Source organism: Cylas formicarius, unplaced genomic scaffold (genome assembly GCF_029955315.1).
Source record: "Cylas formicarius isolate icCylForm1 unplaced genomic scaffold, icCylForm1.1 PGA_scaffold_6__28_contigs__length_40554024, whole genome shotgun sequence".
Classification (NCBI taxonomy): Eukaryota; Metazoa; Arthropoda; class Insecta; order Coleoptera; family Brentidae; genus Cylas; species Cylas formicarius.
The window spans coordinates 6,744,676-6,761,287 of record NW_026844347.1 but is presented as its reverse complement, the minus strand read 5'-3'; the positions used below and the strand labels follow the sequence as shown (position 1 = coordinate 6,761,287).

Below are 16,612 nucleotides of genomic sequence, written 5' to 3'. Positions count from 1 at the left end.
TATAGGAAATAGCTGCGTTTCCCAATATTGGGAATTGGTCTATAATTAAGCCATTGGCAAAGTTTCAGATTCAAAGAAGGATATCAGACCAATTAGTATTCTCCTTGCGTTTTAGAAAATTGTCGAAAAACATATGTTCGACCAAATTTACCATCTTGTTACTTCAAACAACAAATTTCAAAGTAATCAATCTCGCTTTCGTCGATGTTATAGCGCATCTACACATTTAAAAAAAATCAAGCATAACCGCGATACAAATGACAATACACTTCTCGTCCTCCTGGACTTTAGCAAAGCGTTAGTCGTGCGCCATCCTTTACTGCTAGTCAAACTTTAGATTTTCATCTAGTGTAATCAAAATTTATGAGAATCACATACAATATCGCGGCTAATAAAATTGAGAGGTCAAATTACATTAGAGTGCCCGCGGGTATAAATCAAGGCTCTATTCTAGGTCCCTTATTATTTTCAATTTACATCCCACATATGAGTGAATGCATTCAGACAGCTCAATGAAAGCAATACGCTGGCCACTACCCACTTCTCATGTCATTCAATATTGGCACTCTCCATATTTCGCAAAATCACAAGTTTTGTTTGTTGAGGACAAAAACTAATGAGGTGTTCATCAAGACCAATTTAAACATAAAAATTCAAAATATGCTTGTTCAACAAACAGCAAAGTGTTATGGCGTAAAATAAATGTATCGTTCTTTTGATATATTGAACTTACAAGTGTCTTCTTCAGAACAACTGGAAAAATTGCCTCCCTGAAGACATTAAAAATGCCACAATCGGTGTTTGCAAATCCATAACGTTATTTTAATATGTCTAATGTGGTAATTATTTGAGAGAGGAGCAGGTGTTGGACGTTTTATTTCTGGGTACAGGGATTCGGGTTGAGCTGGTTTTAGGGCTTTGTAAACAACAGAGTTCATAACGATGACTTTTGGGTCGGTTTATTATCTGAACTGAATGACTCAATCTTATGTCTTTCCAACATTCGGCAACATTTTAGATCTCTTAAATCTTAAAAAAGAATCATGTTTATCCCACAAAACGCACATCCCATAAACATTACGCTAAACTGGGTATATTACGGTCTTGTGCCAATTATTTCTATTCTCTAATGGCGTGTTAATTTTATCACTCACACACGGCTCAATGAATGTAGGAGTATCAATTATTGTAACGGGACACGGATGTAGTTTTTAGTCGTCAGCCGATAGCGTTTCAAAAAATACGTTTCCATAGTTTGGTGACGGTGCTATATGCACGTAGATGCTTTCTCTATTTTAGTTGGAGCAAGAACATTAAGTACAATACGACCACATTTAGTTTTGTTTGTTTGTGTTAGTTTATTATTATTAATTTTAAATAGTACCTACGTAATGAGATAACTTATCAGAAATCACAAAATAATTTCGTCCAAGAACTTCCAAAATGAATAATATTCCTTTTCATATTATGACTGATAAGTTTTTATTCTTTTTTTAACCGAATTCGTATATGTAAGTTTAAAAATACTCAATTAAATTTTTGTAATTATAGTTTAACTTGTAACATGAACAAAGAAGTACTATTGAATTGTGAATATAGTTTGAACACGACCCAAATATTTGGTGCTCTGTGTTCCAAAAAGTGTTTGACGAAAAGGTCTGCAGAGAAAAAAACTACAAAATGGTACAACCTTGAAAACATTCCACTAGCAATTGTAAACGTTAGTATTATTCAGGTAAGCTCATAGTATAAGAATAAAAATAAATATATAATATAATCCTTTTTGTCGTATTTCTCACTCTTATAAAGGACATGATCTATTGTGGGACGGCTCATATATTTGTATTGGTTTCATATCGTTTTGGTTAGTTTTAATCTTCTAAATAGGCTATGTTGTCATTTATGATCGCTGACCATCTTACCTGATATACAGGCTGTTACCTAACTTCTCTGACAAAAGGACATTCCAAAAAATTTTAAACCACATTTAAGTTTAAAAATTAGTTGAGAATTCTCCTTCTTCCTTTGGTCTCATTCCTTTATAAGAGGGAAAAAGAACATAGTTATAGTAGCATATAGTAAGTATATTTTAGCCAGGAAGAGGAGTTTGCCAACCTTTCAGTTGTGCCATAGGGAGATCTCCGTGACTACATGAATTCGGATGATTCTGAAGGCTAACTTGATGATAATGAATCAAATGATAAAATATTTTTCGGTAGATTCAGTAGTGGTTGTGGTTAACGCAAGCTATCATTCACGATGACTTCAACTTCATCTTAGAGAAAACAAGAAACCATAGACTGGTTTAAAATGATCTCGTCTTTATGACGTATTCTAACTTGTCAATTCAAATATTCATGAAATAGACGAACCATTCTTTTGAATTCTTTATTATCCCTATCAGTTCGTGTTGTATGCTGGGTTGAGTTTGAACCCTATCAATAAAAGTGAATCTCATCAAGAAATCTTAGCATAGATTAGAACCTCAGAAATTTTGTAAAAATATTCAATAACAGCCATATTTAAATTATCGAATGAACGAAATGTTGATTCGTTGAACGCTGCTTATTTCTGGGATAAATAATTCTAAATAATAAATAATAATAATTTATTAAAAATAATGGCAGTTTGATTAATGTGAAATGAACGCGAAAACGTCTCCTTGTAAAAAGGATCCAAAAATTTTTCATTATTTCTGAAATGGTTTAAAACATTTAAATGAAATTTAGACCACAAATATAGTCGATTGAAAGTTACTCCTGATAAAATGTACAGTATTTTACGTAATTTTCCCATAGTTGTTTCTCAAACAAATCATTATTCCCTGTGATAGTTCGATTTTCACATATGAAAATTACTTAAATAACTGTAAAACCAGTTTTTTTTTACTTTGAACAAAATGCTAACTAACTAACTGAACTAAAAATATCCCAATTGGTATTGCTATTAAAGAGGGCGCCCCCGCGGGCGTCCATGCACTTAGGCCACCCGATGGGCCGGTTGTGCCCCCAGATCGCTCTAGAGGGCGTCCAGAATGCCGCCCCTCCAATAGAAGCTCAGAAACTCCTTTAGCCCAATACCGTGCATTGAGTGCGGAGTGTGGATCAGGCCCGTTCCGAAGAGAAAATATAGTTTTGTCCACAAAACTAAAAATATCCTCATTAAAAAGTTTGTGAGCGAAATAAGTGGCACTTCTTTAGCGATTCTCGTCTACTTCTTACTATTTTAATTAGCCTAAAAATTATTTGAGCGTTTTTTGAAACGCCCTGTCTATGTAACACCTATATACATATTAGTGCTTATACAAATATCTCTTATTTTCGTGCGTAAAACAGGTCTAACCTCATTGCAGATATTTTTTCACGTTTATTCGACGAAGAAAATTACCAAAGTCTTAATATATGATCCCAACCGCCCCTACGAAGCATGGAGATTTATGACGTACATGCTCATCCACGATGATTGGTCACACCTCACCTTAAATATCGTCATCCAGTGCATATTTGCAAGTTTACTGGAAAAACGGCAAGTAAGTCATATTCGTGGACATATATTTTTTTAATTTACAATATACGGTCTTACAATAAACCAAAATACAAACGGAATAGTGTTACAGTTGCTATACATAGTATCTGTTTTACCTAACATATAAAAGGAAATTTTAATATATAATGTATTAGGGTGGCCCGTTTAAAAGGGGCCTATACCTTATCTCGAAACCTACGGGGGTTACAAAGAAAATTTTAATACAAAAGTAATCAATATGATCTTTTTTTTAAATTACCTAATCACTTTTTTATATACAGGATGGTAACACAACACATTACATTTTATTGCATTTTTGGATAATCCTATCAAAGAAAAATTCAACGATATATATGAGTATAGACCTGTGATGCACCGTTTCGAACTTATTAGCGATCATCTTCAGAATTCGGGTTGCTTATTAACTTTTTCAACTTTTTTCCATCTATTATTTTTACGAAAATAATGCTTTTCTTTAGGCAATGAACAAATTTAAAATATTTTCTTAAAATTCGCAGTGTTCCCACGTTTCGCTAAATAATACTTTTCTCAGTTTATTTTAATAAGACACCCTGTATATTATTGCATTGGAAATTAAAAACGGGGTATAAGATTTAAATTATTAAGATCTGAATATGGGAATTAGCTCCTTATCAACTTGTTCACAACCGCTTTAGAGCATTGTTAAGAAGTCATATTAAAAACAGAATATTAAGCTTTTCACAATGTTGCCAAATTTCGCAAATTACTTATTTCTAAGTTTAAATGTCTACTAACTACTAATGTATTTTACTTACAAGTAAAATTAATTAAATTAGTTTTACAATATGTCCACCGTTTTGAAGATTTTGAAGAATACAAGTAATATATGCTATTTCTAAATGGTATGTGGCATTTGAGACGTAATTCGTTTTATTCAGATAGTGTATTGCCGCGCAAACTCGTTGCTGCACTTTCAAAACTGTTGACGGTTTATCTTTGTAAAGCAAATATTTCAATGTGCTCCACAAGAAAAGCTCCATCGGGGTCAAATCTGGGACTCCTCATTGGCCAGAAGATTTGAAATTGAAATTTTCGTTTATAAAACGAATGATTGCAGCACTTCGATGGTAAAGAGCGCCATCTTGCTGTCAAATTAAAATTGGATGCTCTTTTTGGTGAATATTATTATGTATAAGTTGCCGAATTTCATTGTTTAATAAGTTTAAGTATCGTACGGATGTTGAATTTTGTTGGTTAAACATGGGTCCTAAAATCCTAAATCTCCAGATTGCTCACCAGACTTTCATGGATCTTCGCCCCTGCTTGTTTAGTTCACAACACATTTTTTATTTTCTGAACTCCAATAATGCGTATTTTTTCTATTAAATAACTTCTAAATAAATAAAACTAAATTCATCGGTCTAAATTATATTTTGAAATATGTTATCTAAAAAATTGCTATCTGTTAATTTTTAAGCATGTTTGAAGTGTGGTTCGTCTTATATCTACATCTGTGGCGGCAAGGATGGTGGAGGTCTTTGGAGTATTTTCAAAATACAGAAAGAATATCTAGCTGCATATTTTCATCCAAAACCGTTCGGCTCCTACTTTTTTTCATTAAAACCCTGGCATTTGTTCGAAACTGCTGATATATTTTGGCAAATATTTTGGCTCTATATTGTCTGAGAGCAATAGCCGAGACTGTTGTTATAATAGGTCACCTTTTTCCTCCTTCGTATACATTATACAAAATAAACTCAACAAAAATCCAACTTAATAAAATAAACCACAACAGAGAACTACTATTGTTTTCAAAGCTACTGCGATGATTATGTCAAAGAGGTCAAAATTAATATCATCAATTTTGTGTTTACGTCTTTCAACAGGCAGGTTTCTAAATATTTTTTAAAGACCTGTGGTCTATATTATTAAGAATATTAATTTTTTTTTTAAGTTTTTTTCCCCGAATTCTGAAGATTATCGTTAATAAATTCGAAACGGTGCATCACAGATCCATACTCATATATATCGTTGAATTTATCTTTGAAAGGACTATCCAAAAATACAATAAAATATAGGGTGTTCTATTTAAAAAAATGTAACTTTGTTAAGTAAAGGTTATTTTAATAAAAACAACTTTTGAATTTAAATTTTTTTTGTAGCCCCCGTAGGTTTGAGATCAACACTTAATACATTTTTGCTACAAGGTGTATGGCTTCTTCTAGAGTGTCACTCTGTTTGAGTCTAATGTCTGTCTCAATGTCTTCTTTCCATATTCTAGACCACTAGAACACCGTAGCACGAGAACCAATACAAACTGCCCATAAGCAGGTTACGCTTCTACACTAATTGTCTGAACCAACCAATTGTTATTAAATCACATTTAATTTCATAAAAGTTAGTTCATCAAAATTATCGAACAAACATGTTTTGAGGTATGAGCGGTATAAATGACGTGATAGAGAAAAAATATGGCGCTTTTTGGAAAGAGGGCCCCCAAAAAATATACAAATAAGCAAACAGCTTTCAAACATCAAAATCACTGCAGACCTGTGTTATTAATATTTTATTTAAAAATATCTTTTTTTAAATTTGTATTTAGTGTTTATGCTAGCTTATAAAAAAATTGTTTTATATATATTTCTAAATAATAAACAATGGTATATCTGTATATCTGATCCAACTTTTTTTATCGTGAATTTATTTTCTCAACAAACAGTTCATTTTATAACGAATGACTTGGTCGTAAAATGAATAATACAGATTTGTTTTGCCCTAGGGGATCCCGTTCGCAGACACACTGTATGTATACATCTACAAAATGTCTGGAATGAAGCATAAAAAAATACAGGAAAATATAGTACTAAGTACCCAAAAGGTCTAAACAAATTCGTGCTAACACGCTTTACATGGGTACTATATTAATATTGAAGAGATTGTTGCATATGTTAAGTGTAATGCAAAGTCTTGAATGACATTTCGAAGGAAGAGTGTTTGCGGTACGATTTCGCCGACATTGTGAAAAAAATTGAGGTTACTGTTAAAGCTAAGAACTTGTAACTTTGAAAATGGTCAAATAAACTACAGTTTATTTTCCTAGACGAGCTCATCTATCGCTTTCAGCTAATCGGGCACGTGAGAAATATCAATTCGCTAGAAAAAAATACCGAATTTATTGTCACAAACTACTTAGTTTATAACGCTTATCTCTAAAAAATTAAAAATATTATTGTTAAAACACTATTTTATTTTACGAATTAAGTGAACAGACTTTAATTTCGAATATGTTCTAGGGGGCAGTACGGATACTTGCTTTGTACATTTTGGGAGGTATCACAGGTGTTCTAGGAGCAGCGTGTCTTCATCCCCATTTGGTTATCGGGGCGTCAGCTGGAGGGTATTCGTTATTGTGTTCAAATTTGGCTGACATTATGTTGGTAAGAGTGGTATAACATATACCAGATGTCACACTAAGGGGAACGAGGTACGATATTAGGGACATGGGCGGTCCTACAAATTTGAAAAAAAAAAGTCAATCGGCAAAGAGAAAAGGCTAGAAATTATTTTCGAGTTTTTGAGAAAACAACACTTTAAACTTTAAAGCTCCGGTTCTACAAAAAATTCTAACGTTAACCATAGTTGCAGTGAGTAAGCAAGGTGAGAAAAATTAAAATAGTTTTTATCCAATCCTCTTTAATCTATTTCTGTAAGCACAGTGGTGAGGGCGTAATTATTATCTTGAAGATAAATTTCGGTTTCTACAAAAATTTCTAATGTTAACCATACTTACAGAGTGCTATTTTAAAGATGCACTGTTTGAAAGGACAGCTTTGGGGGGGGGGTTAGAACATTTTCTTAAATAAATGTCTATACCTCTAAAAAGGATTAACGCATTTTAGTAAACTTTTAGTCGTTAAAAAGTTTTTAATGTAGCTTTAAGAAACGTGATTGCGTTCGTTTACCTTCTCAGAAGTGGGGCTTTTTGGCACACTCACAAAAAAAAATTGTCAAATAAGATTCCAATAACCCAAAATATGAATAAAAGAATTTACACTCACAAAAAATGGATTTTGGCAGTGTAAGAGACTCAATGTTTCCTAGACTTCCTTTTAGAAGCCACGTGTGGAATAATAGTATACAAGTTCATCGAAATAAATTCTTAATTTAAAATTTGATCACAAACAAAACAAAACTACGGATAAACCCTCGAATTATAAAATAAACGGCCTACCTTATGTGCACTCTAGTGTAAGACCCCCGAGGCCTCTCGGATTTTCTTTTTCCACACCATGTCCATTGCAGCAATGTAGTGGGGGTTACCAATCGCAAACACGCGAAAACTATGCGCGGTAATTCGGCCAAACAAAACCCGAGGGCTCATATTATCGCGGTGAAATGACACGCGTTTTTTACCATAAAGTATATAAAAAATTAAATTAAAATAAAAATTGATAAATGTATTCGATTAACCCCGAATCATAAAGAAATCAATATAGAAAACCCAGGTAATGAATTAATATTTAGTGTCAGTATACAAAATAAATAACCAAAACTGAACATACCGCCCACCAAATACAACGGTATTTCAAAAAACAACAAAAAAAAGAAAATAAGCAAAATATGCTAATATTAAAGTTTATCAATTGTGATTAATTGGCCGGCAGAGGACATACCTTAATAACCGGTCGTTTGATTAAACCGTTTTGGGTTCTGACAGTGACTACTCGTGGAACACCGTCAGCACCAGGGTGAATGGAATCAATCCGTCCCAGTCTCCACTGGAGGGGAGGTAAATTATCCTCCTTCAGTACAACTAGAGTACCCGGCGTGATAAGAGTGGTATCTTTATCCCATTTAGCTCTCTGTTGTAAAGAATGAAGATATTCCATATGCCATCTTTTCCAAAATGATTGATGCATTTTGGTCAGTAACTGCCACCTATCAAGTCTATTCATAGGAACACAAGTGAGGTCGTGATCGGGAATAGCTTATAAAGGAGCTAAGGAGAGAAAATGACCTGGTGTTAAACTGGATAGATCGTTGGGATCACTACTCATAGCGCAAAGTGGTCTAGAGTTGAGTACGGCCTCAACTTGAGTGAGAAATGTGTAAAATTCTTCATAGGTAAGTAATTGTTCCCCTATGATTTTAGTAATGTGGGTTTTGACGCTTTTAATGCCAGCTTCGTGTAACCCACCAAAGTGAGGCGCTGAAGGAGGGAAAAATTGCCACTCGATCAATTCATCAGCGGCTGCTTTAGCCATGCAATCTGCTAAGTATCGAGCTGCACCAACGTAGTTGGTACCGTTATCACTGTGCAGTTTGGAGCATCTACCACGTCGACTGATGAAGCGACGCAATGACGCAAGAAAGGCAGAAGTGGATAGGTCTGATACCAGTTCCAAATGCAGGCACTTTGTAGAACAACACACAAAGAGAGATAGATAAGCCTTTTGAGTACGGCAACCTCTATGTCTTGACATCAGTATCTGAAAAGGGCCACCGAAATCCAAAGAAGTACATTGAAAGGGCTTGGCTTGGGTAATGCGGAAACTAGGCAAATCGCCCATTTTTGGTTCTATTACCTGAGGATGTGTTCGAAAGCAGCGGAAACACTTATGGACAATACGTTTTATAGCTCCTTTAGCACCCAAAATTCAAAACCGTTGAGATATAAAATAGCGCAAGGCCTGCTGTCCACAGTGAAGGTATCTTTTATGAAAATCCTCTATTATAAGATCAGTCAACCTATGTTTGTTGGGAAGCAAAACGGGATGCTTCTGATCGTAATCAAGTTGAGAGTGAGTAAGGCGTCCGCCTACCCTGAGAAGTCCTTGTTCATCGATGAAAGGAGCAAGCTTTCTTAACGGCTTGGAACAAACACTCTTGTTCGAAAGATTGGAAATGTCTTCATAAAAGGCTTCTGCTTGTACTTGCTTCACAATGCGGAGAAGACTCTGAAATAACTCGTACTCCGTGAAAGGACCCTTTTTAACCACTGAAACCACTTTAAAACGAATGCCAAGAAAACGACGCCAATAAGTAATAAGGCGAAGTATTTTCTGTAAGCATGAATACCTATTCAAAATATCACCAACAGGATTATAGCCTTTTATTACCGTGAGAATGGTCGCTCTTTCTTCTGGTAGTGGTTCGTCCAATTCACCAAGTTCGTGTTTGGGCCACTCTTCGGAGGGACGCGACAACCAAGCTGGTCCCGCCCACCATAAGGGACAGTCAACTAAATCAGACGGAAGGACAGGGCGACTCGCAAGGTCAGCTGGATTGTCTTCTGATTTGATGTGAAACCAACGTTCAGGTGCTACATTGTCTTGAATCTGACTCACCCTGTTTGAGACGAAAGTGCGCCAACGACAGGGCGGTGACCTTATCCAACCTAGGACTATAGTCGAGTCAGACCAAGCATAAATATTTTGTACGTCGGGAATGTTGTAGACATTTAAGGCATATTTAAGCAATTTGGAAGCCATTAATGCAGCACTTAATTCCAATTTAGGAAGACTCAATCTCTTCAATGGAGATACTTTACTCTTAGCATAGAGGAGATAAGTAGAAATTTGGCCATCTGGAGACACGAGGCGAGAATAGATACAACTTCCATAACCTAGCTCTGAAGCATCCCCAAAAGCATGGAATTCTAAATTAACATACTTTGAAATAAAACAATAACGGGGTATGTGTAATGCTGACAGACTTGGCAATTCATTTTTGTAGTCGGTCCACCTTTGGGCAATATCTGCGGGCACTTCACTGTCCCAGTCGATACCTCTCGCCCATAAAGATTGCATTAGCTGCTTAACTAATAGAGTTATGGGACAAAGTAATCCAATTGGATCAAAAATTCTGGAGATTTCAGAAAGTATAGATCTCTTAGTACATGCCGAGTTGAGAAATTGTATGTCGTATGAGAAGATATCCTTCTCTGGAGACCATCTGAGACCCAAAACCTTCAAGTAAGGATCGGATTTAGTGTCCAGTGCGAGAGGTTTCTGTAGAATATCTGAAGGTATAGTAGCTAAGAAATCAACACAATTGCTAGACCATTTTCTAAGGAAAAAACAACCCTCATCCAATAGAGCAATAAGTTGTTGTTTGATATCCACAGCATCCTCTAAAGATTTACAAGATACACATATATCATCAACATACACTTGGGACGCTAAAATTGCTGCGGCCCTAGGAAATCTATCTCTACCCTCGGTGGCTAATTGTAAAAGACATCTCAGAGCAAGGAAAGGAGCTGAATTTAATCCGTAGGTTACGGTTTTTAGGCGAAAATCTTGAACAGGTTCTCGAGGGGAGAATCTCCATAAAATACGTTGGTAGTCTTGGTGGCTGTCATTAACAAGTATTTGTCGATACATCATTTTGATATCGGCAGTAAATGCTACAGGAAACCTTCGAAAACTTAACAGAATACTTACAATTTCATTTTGTAGTTTGGGACCAATCAACAAAGTGTCATTCAACGATCGATCCCGCGGATTGCAAGATGCGTCAAAGACTACGCGCAATGCAGTAGTCGTACTATTCGAATTAGTAACCCCATGGTGAGGGATGTAGAAGTGGCGCTGGGCAACGTCAGAGACAGGAGCAGACACGGGTTCCATATGATCCAGCTCTAAGTATTCCTTCATAAATTTGGAATATATCTCAAATAATGGAGGATCCTTAAGAAGACGGCGCTCTAAGCTATAAAACCTTTTTAGGGCTATGGAGCGTGAGTCAGAAAATAATGGCTCACCACTGGAAAACGGTAGAGTAACGATAAAACGTCCTTCAGGAGTTCGAGAATGAGTCTCGTTAAAAGAAATTTCAGCGGGATCGTCAAGGGTTAATGAAGACTTGCTACTTGGAACTTCCTCCATTTCCCAAAACATTTGAATAGTTTTATTAATATCCCGGTTTTCTTCCAATAATGTGCAACAGGAATATGAGGACTTGCTTTTTATACGATCAATTTTACCCATCATTACCCAGCCAAATAATGTATTGAATGCGACAGGTTCCAACTCTTTACCGCACACCTTCTCAGGCAACAAAATTAAAGGGAATAACTCGCACCCGATGAGAGCATCTATAGGTCCAGGAGTATTGTAGGTGTCATCAGAAACGACTAAATTCTCCAAATGTGACCAGTTCTCGCGACTGAAAGATACAGAAGGCATGTATGAGCAAATCTGCGGTAAAACGATACATTCTATGGGAAAAGAAGGTGTGTTCTTACCCACCGGGCGGACCGTACAACAAGTAACACCATTCGACGATACAGATGTCATATTACCTAACCCATTAATTGGAATGTTCAAACGAGAGCGGGAAAGTCCTAATTTCTTAAAGCATCTTTCGGATATAAAATTGCCTTGGCTTCCACTGTCCAGTAGTACTCTAACTGTGTGGGAATAACCTTGGCTGTCCAGAAAGTCCACTTTTGCAGTCGCAAGGAGTGTAAATGCACTATTAGAATTTATGGAAGTGGTGCCACAATGTGGTTGATCTACGGAAGAGTCATTAACACTGGGCAAAACATCGTCATTAGGTGGACTACGTTCATTACCATGTGCCGACTCGAAATGTAGTAAAGAATGATGGCGTTTCGTACAAGAAGAACAGGTCTTATTAGAACTGCATTTCGAAAATTTGTGAAACGAACTCAAACAATTCACACACAAACGGTTGCGTTTAACTAGTAAATAGCGCTCATGAGGAGTCTTACTTAAAAAGACGGAGCAGCTTATAATGGAATGCTGGGTCCTACAGATACCACAATTCAATGTAGGAACGTTATTAGAAGGAGTATTAGTAAAAAATGCTTTGGAGTGATCACCATTATTCCTAGAACCTGACTTATGTTGACGGTTACTGGCAAAAGACTTACTATTATAAATGGTTCCGGCAATTTTTGATTTATTTTCTTCCTGAGTATAGGTCAACGTATCTAAAACCTTACACCTGTTATTCAGAAATAATTTCAACTGCGCAAAAGTGGGTATATCAAATTTTGCGTGCTCCATTTCAAATCGCTGTAAGGTATCAGAATCGATTTTCATTAAGAGTAAATTAAAAAGCAAAAAATCCCATTCCGCAGTAGGAAAGTTCAATAATTTTAATGCCTCCACATTTTCACAAAACTTATCCACAACATTACGCAGTGCTTGATTCGATGGATTTGAAATTTTGGAAATGTTCATTATTTCATTGAAGTAATGAGTCGATAAAATCCGTTTATTGTCGTATCTTTTTATTAAAGTATCGTAGGCTACTGCGTAATTGTCATCAGTTATAGGAATATTTCTCAATAAACTGAGCGGTTCTCCGGTTACGAGAGAAGCGGAAAAGTTCATATTATGCACCGAACTCCTGTATAAATCAAAAAATGTCGGCCACTGTTTTAAATTGCCTGAGAAAACAGGTATATCTAAACGGGGAAGATTAAAATTTAGGTAAGGCGGCAAATTATGGCTCTGGCCTGGTGGCGAAGGTGGTACCATCATGGATATTTCAGATTTTATACAAAGTTCACTATAAATGCTTTTAATTGAAAAGTATTGATCATCAACTTCCGCTCGAATTAGCTCCTGCTGCTCAAGCATTACATCCGTTACTCTTTTATCAGAAATTATGTCCAAATGCAACCTATCAAACTCATTATATGTTGATTCTAACGCCGAATATCGTATTTTAAAATCATTAATTTTAGCTGGGTTCTGTGTAGCAGCAGTAGCTAAATCGTAGATTTCTTTCAATCTTCGTATAAAAACGCTTCTTCTATTTACTTTTGAATCTGCCATGGTTTAAAAATATTTTTAGAAATTTTCTATATCATAAAAAAATGGCAAGAAAGAAGAAATTAAATTCAATTATATTAAAATATGCGAACAACCTCGTAAAATCCACCAAAACCACGATTGATAACAAAAAACAATCAAAATATCGTACACAAAATCAAGACCGCAAAAAACTCTAAACGATTTAAATTCTTTACCTGTTTTCCGATACTTCGTCAAATTTATTCAAGGTCGTCTTATTTAAACGCCTTTATAGTGAATGAAATCAAAATTATTTTTACCAATTTAGTATTAGAAAATGAATTTAGAAAAGACAAAATAATTTTATTTTTGAATTACTGATTCTTTAAAAATCCGGGCTCGAAGACCATATGTAAGAAACTCAATGTTTCCTAGACTTCCTTTTAGAAGCCGCGTGTGGAATAATAGTATACAAGTTCATCGAAATAAATTCTTAATTTAAAATTTGATCACAAACAAAACAAAACTACGGATAAACCCTCGAATTATAAAATAAACGGCCTACCTTATGTGCACTCTAGTGTAAGACCCCCGAGGCCTCTCGGATTTTCTTTTTCCAGACCATGTCCATTGCAGCAATGTAGTGGGGGTTACCAATCGCAAACACGCGAAAACTATGCGCGGTAATTCGGCCAAACAAAACCCGAGGGCTCATATTATCGCGGTGAAATGACACGCGTTTTTTACCATAAAGTATATAAAAAATTAAATTAAAATAAAAATTGATAAATGTATTCGATTAACCCCGAATCATAAAGAAATCAATATAGAAAACCCAGGTAATGAATTAATATTTAGTGTCAGTATACAAAATAAATAACCAAAACTGAACAGGCAGGACTGTCCACTTTATGGGTTGTTTATTAATGTCGAATTTTATAGAATTTACCAAATAAAATGCTAATTCATTATTTAAGGTACCAAATGATATTTAATATCTAAATAAAATATTTTTATTTATGCTTATCAGTTTCTTTCCAATGCTTACGAAGGGCACGAAATTACACCATAGCCGACATTTTTATATTTTGATTTGCTTAGCTGATTTAAAATAGTAGTATCCCTTATTTTTCTATTAAAAATTACGTTTAATTACTAACTAATTAATTTTTGGAGACTAACTAACTTTAATAACTATTGACGTATTTAAGTAGTAAAATGTGGAAAACCATTTAAAAAATGAAGTATATCTTTTAACAGAACTAATGCATATCTTAGTATCAATACTGCCACGAAAACAAATTTTGTTTTTATCCAATCAAACGCTTCAATCATGTCGTTATTGAATAAAGCTAATAATTAATGATTCAATAAATGATAATACTAAATATTTGAAAACGGATAAGAATGTCGAAATATAGAACCAGTAACTTGATGCCCTTCGATATTGTAAAAAAAGTAAATAAGGGTGAATAACATTTCCTTTCTATTTTAAATATCAATGGGCATCCTAAATTATCAATGAGCATTTTATTTGGTAAATCTGGATAGATTGATATTAATAACAACATTTTTAATGAGCGTCAAGTTCTTTTATTCCAATTTTAGGTTTTTTATATATTTTTTAGATTATGAAAGAAAACTGCACCTCGTATCAATATAAGCAATCGCCATCGCGACACTCAGACCACATTAATAGGCTAGGAAGCGCCCTTTAATGATTTAAATTTTATTAAAACACGTTAAGCCTTTCTCAACACTTATTTATGAAAATTTTCCAACAGCCCCCACCACTTTCCTTGCTGAGATAGCTTACTTGCTCAGGTTTAAAATATTACTCAGTTAAAGTATAGTTAATATTAGAAATATTTGTAAAAATCGAATTCTAAAATTCAAGATTACAATTACTACCCCCGGTGAACATTTCAGGATCTCTTTTCTTGAGCTTTTTTTATTAGCCGATTTACTTTACCTCGTTGCCCTTACTGAGACAGCCGGTATATTCTTAGATTTGTCTTTTTATAAATCACTTGACAAATTTGAAAAATATTTCGATAAGAATATATTTTCGGTATTATATATGTATACGACATAGATACTATAAATCATAATCTGAAAACTGATTTTATAAAATAATGTTAGTGATTACAGATCGAATTTTTTAGCACCGCAAAGTTGGTTAGTCAGAACTAATACTAAATTTAGATTTTTCGCTCTTAAAAAACACTATTTGCGTTGAATTATTTTGGTTTACAGTATCACCTGAGCTTATAGCTTATGGTAAGTTATGGGACTACCCGCATGAATCAATTTTATCAGTTTATAACCGAGTAGTCAATTCAAACTTCAAAAGCGATTTCTTCTTTGGTTCTTTTAAGGTACTTATCTTCAAACGCTGACGATCTGTAACTTTCCATAGCCACATTTAATAGTATAACGCAACAAGTTTGATAAACTCCACATTAGTCTTAGCATGGGCGAAGGAACTATTTAATGAACGATTAACTGAAAAAGTGTATCAACGTGTTGCACACTATACTTTTTCTACTGCCACTTGCAGGCAGGGAATACATTTATCTTCTTGGGCTAGAAAAAGACATAGAAATAGACTTTTTTAAATCAGAATTCGACGCAAAAATACCAACTCGGCATCTGAGTGGAATTCAGAATTCCATCGTCAAATTATTTGATGTCATTTCAGTAACAGTCTGTATACTTCCAAACACAATTTTATCCTCAATGAAACTTCCACAGGCTACTGTAAAGCTTTTTACAAAACTTCTGGATTCCTCCTGCGTCGGTTTTTGTTTGATCGAAATTGCTGACGTTTCGCCAATCATCCTGTTGGCTTCTTTAGAGCTTGAAACTGACAGTTTCAGTCAAGCTCTGAAGAAGTCAACAGGATGATTGGCGAAACGTCAACAATTTCGACTAAGCAAAAACCGACGCAGGAGGAATCCAGAAGTTTTGTAAAAAGCAATTTTATCCTCCTTTTTTAGAATTACGAGACAATCAGTTACAAATACCATCAGGTCGTTTCCGTAGCAACTATATTAATTTTTGATGTCATTTACGACGTGGTCCACGCATGTTTCAGAAGAGAACCCCAAGTGTCTTGGCAGGCCCATTTTGTTGGGGGATTAGCGGGGATATTTTTGGGATTCGTTTTCTTCAAATGTCATACTAACAATTCGCTTACGATACATAAACATCTGTTCTGGACTAGCATACTTTTGTATTGTGCGATGGTAATATCGTTTATTGTGATAACTATACACATTGGCAAATGTACTCCGACCAACGTTATAAGGTCTAAATATATTTATTTTTGTTAA

At 34.9% G+C, this 16,612-nt stretch overlaps 2 protein-coding genes across 3 annotated transcripts; one reads left to right on the top strand and one right to left on the bottom strand.

Annotated features, from left to right (window-relative positions):
* The first annotated feature begins 1,219 nt into the window (after positions 1-1,219).
* LOC132703403 (protein rhomboid) lies at positions 1,220-16,612 on the top strand. The gene is made up of 5 exons (XM_060672644.1): positions 1,220-1,352; positions 1,552-1,735; positions 3,353-3,529; positions 6,801-6,944; positions 16,277-16,612. The coding sequence occupies exons 2-5, from the start codon at positions 1,565-1,567 to the stop codon at positions 16,610-16,612; spliced, it is 828 nt and encodes a 275-aa protein (XP_060528627.1). The 5' UTR covers positions 1,220-1,352; positions 1,552-1,564.
* On the bottom strand, positions 6,910-16,027 carry LOC132703402 (uncharacterized). 2 transcript variants are annotated; one of them, XR_009619073.1, is made up of 2 exons: positions 7,739-16,027; positions 6,910-7,017 (listed from the first exon to the last, which is right to left on the bottom strand). XR_009619073.1 is itself a non-coding variant. In XM_060672643.1 (2 exons), the coding sequence occupies exons 1-2, from the start codon at positions 13,317-13,319 to the stop codon at positions 9,165-9,167; spliced, it is 4,098 nt and encodes a 1,365-aa protein (XP_060528626.1). In that variant the 5' UTR covers positions 13,320-16,027; the 3' UTR covers positions 7,029-9,164. The 2 variants fall into 2 exon arrangements, 1 of the variants encoding a protein (XP_060528626.1); XM_060672643.1 differs by lacking the exon at positions 6,910-7,017 and having other exon boundaries at positions 7,029-9,569; positions 9,627-16,027.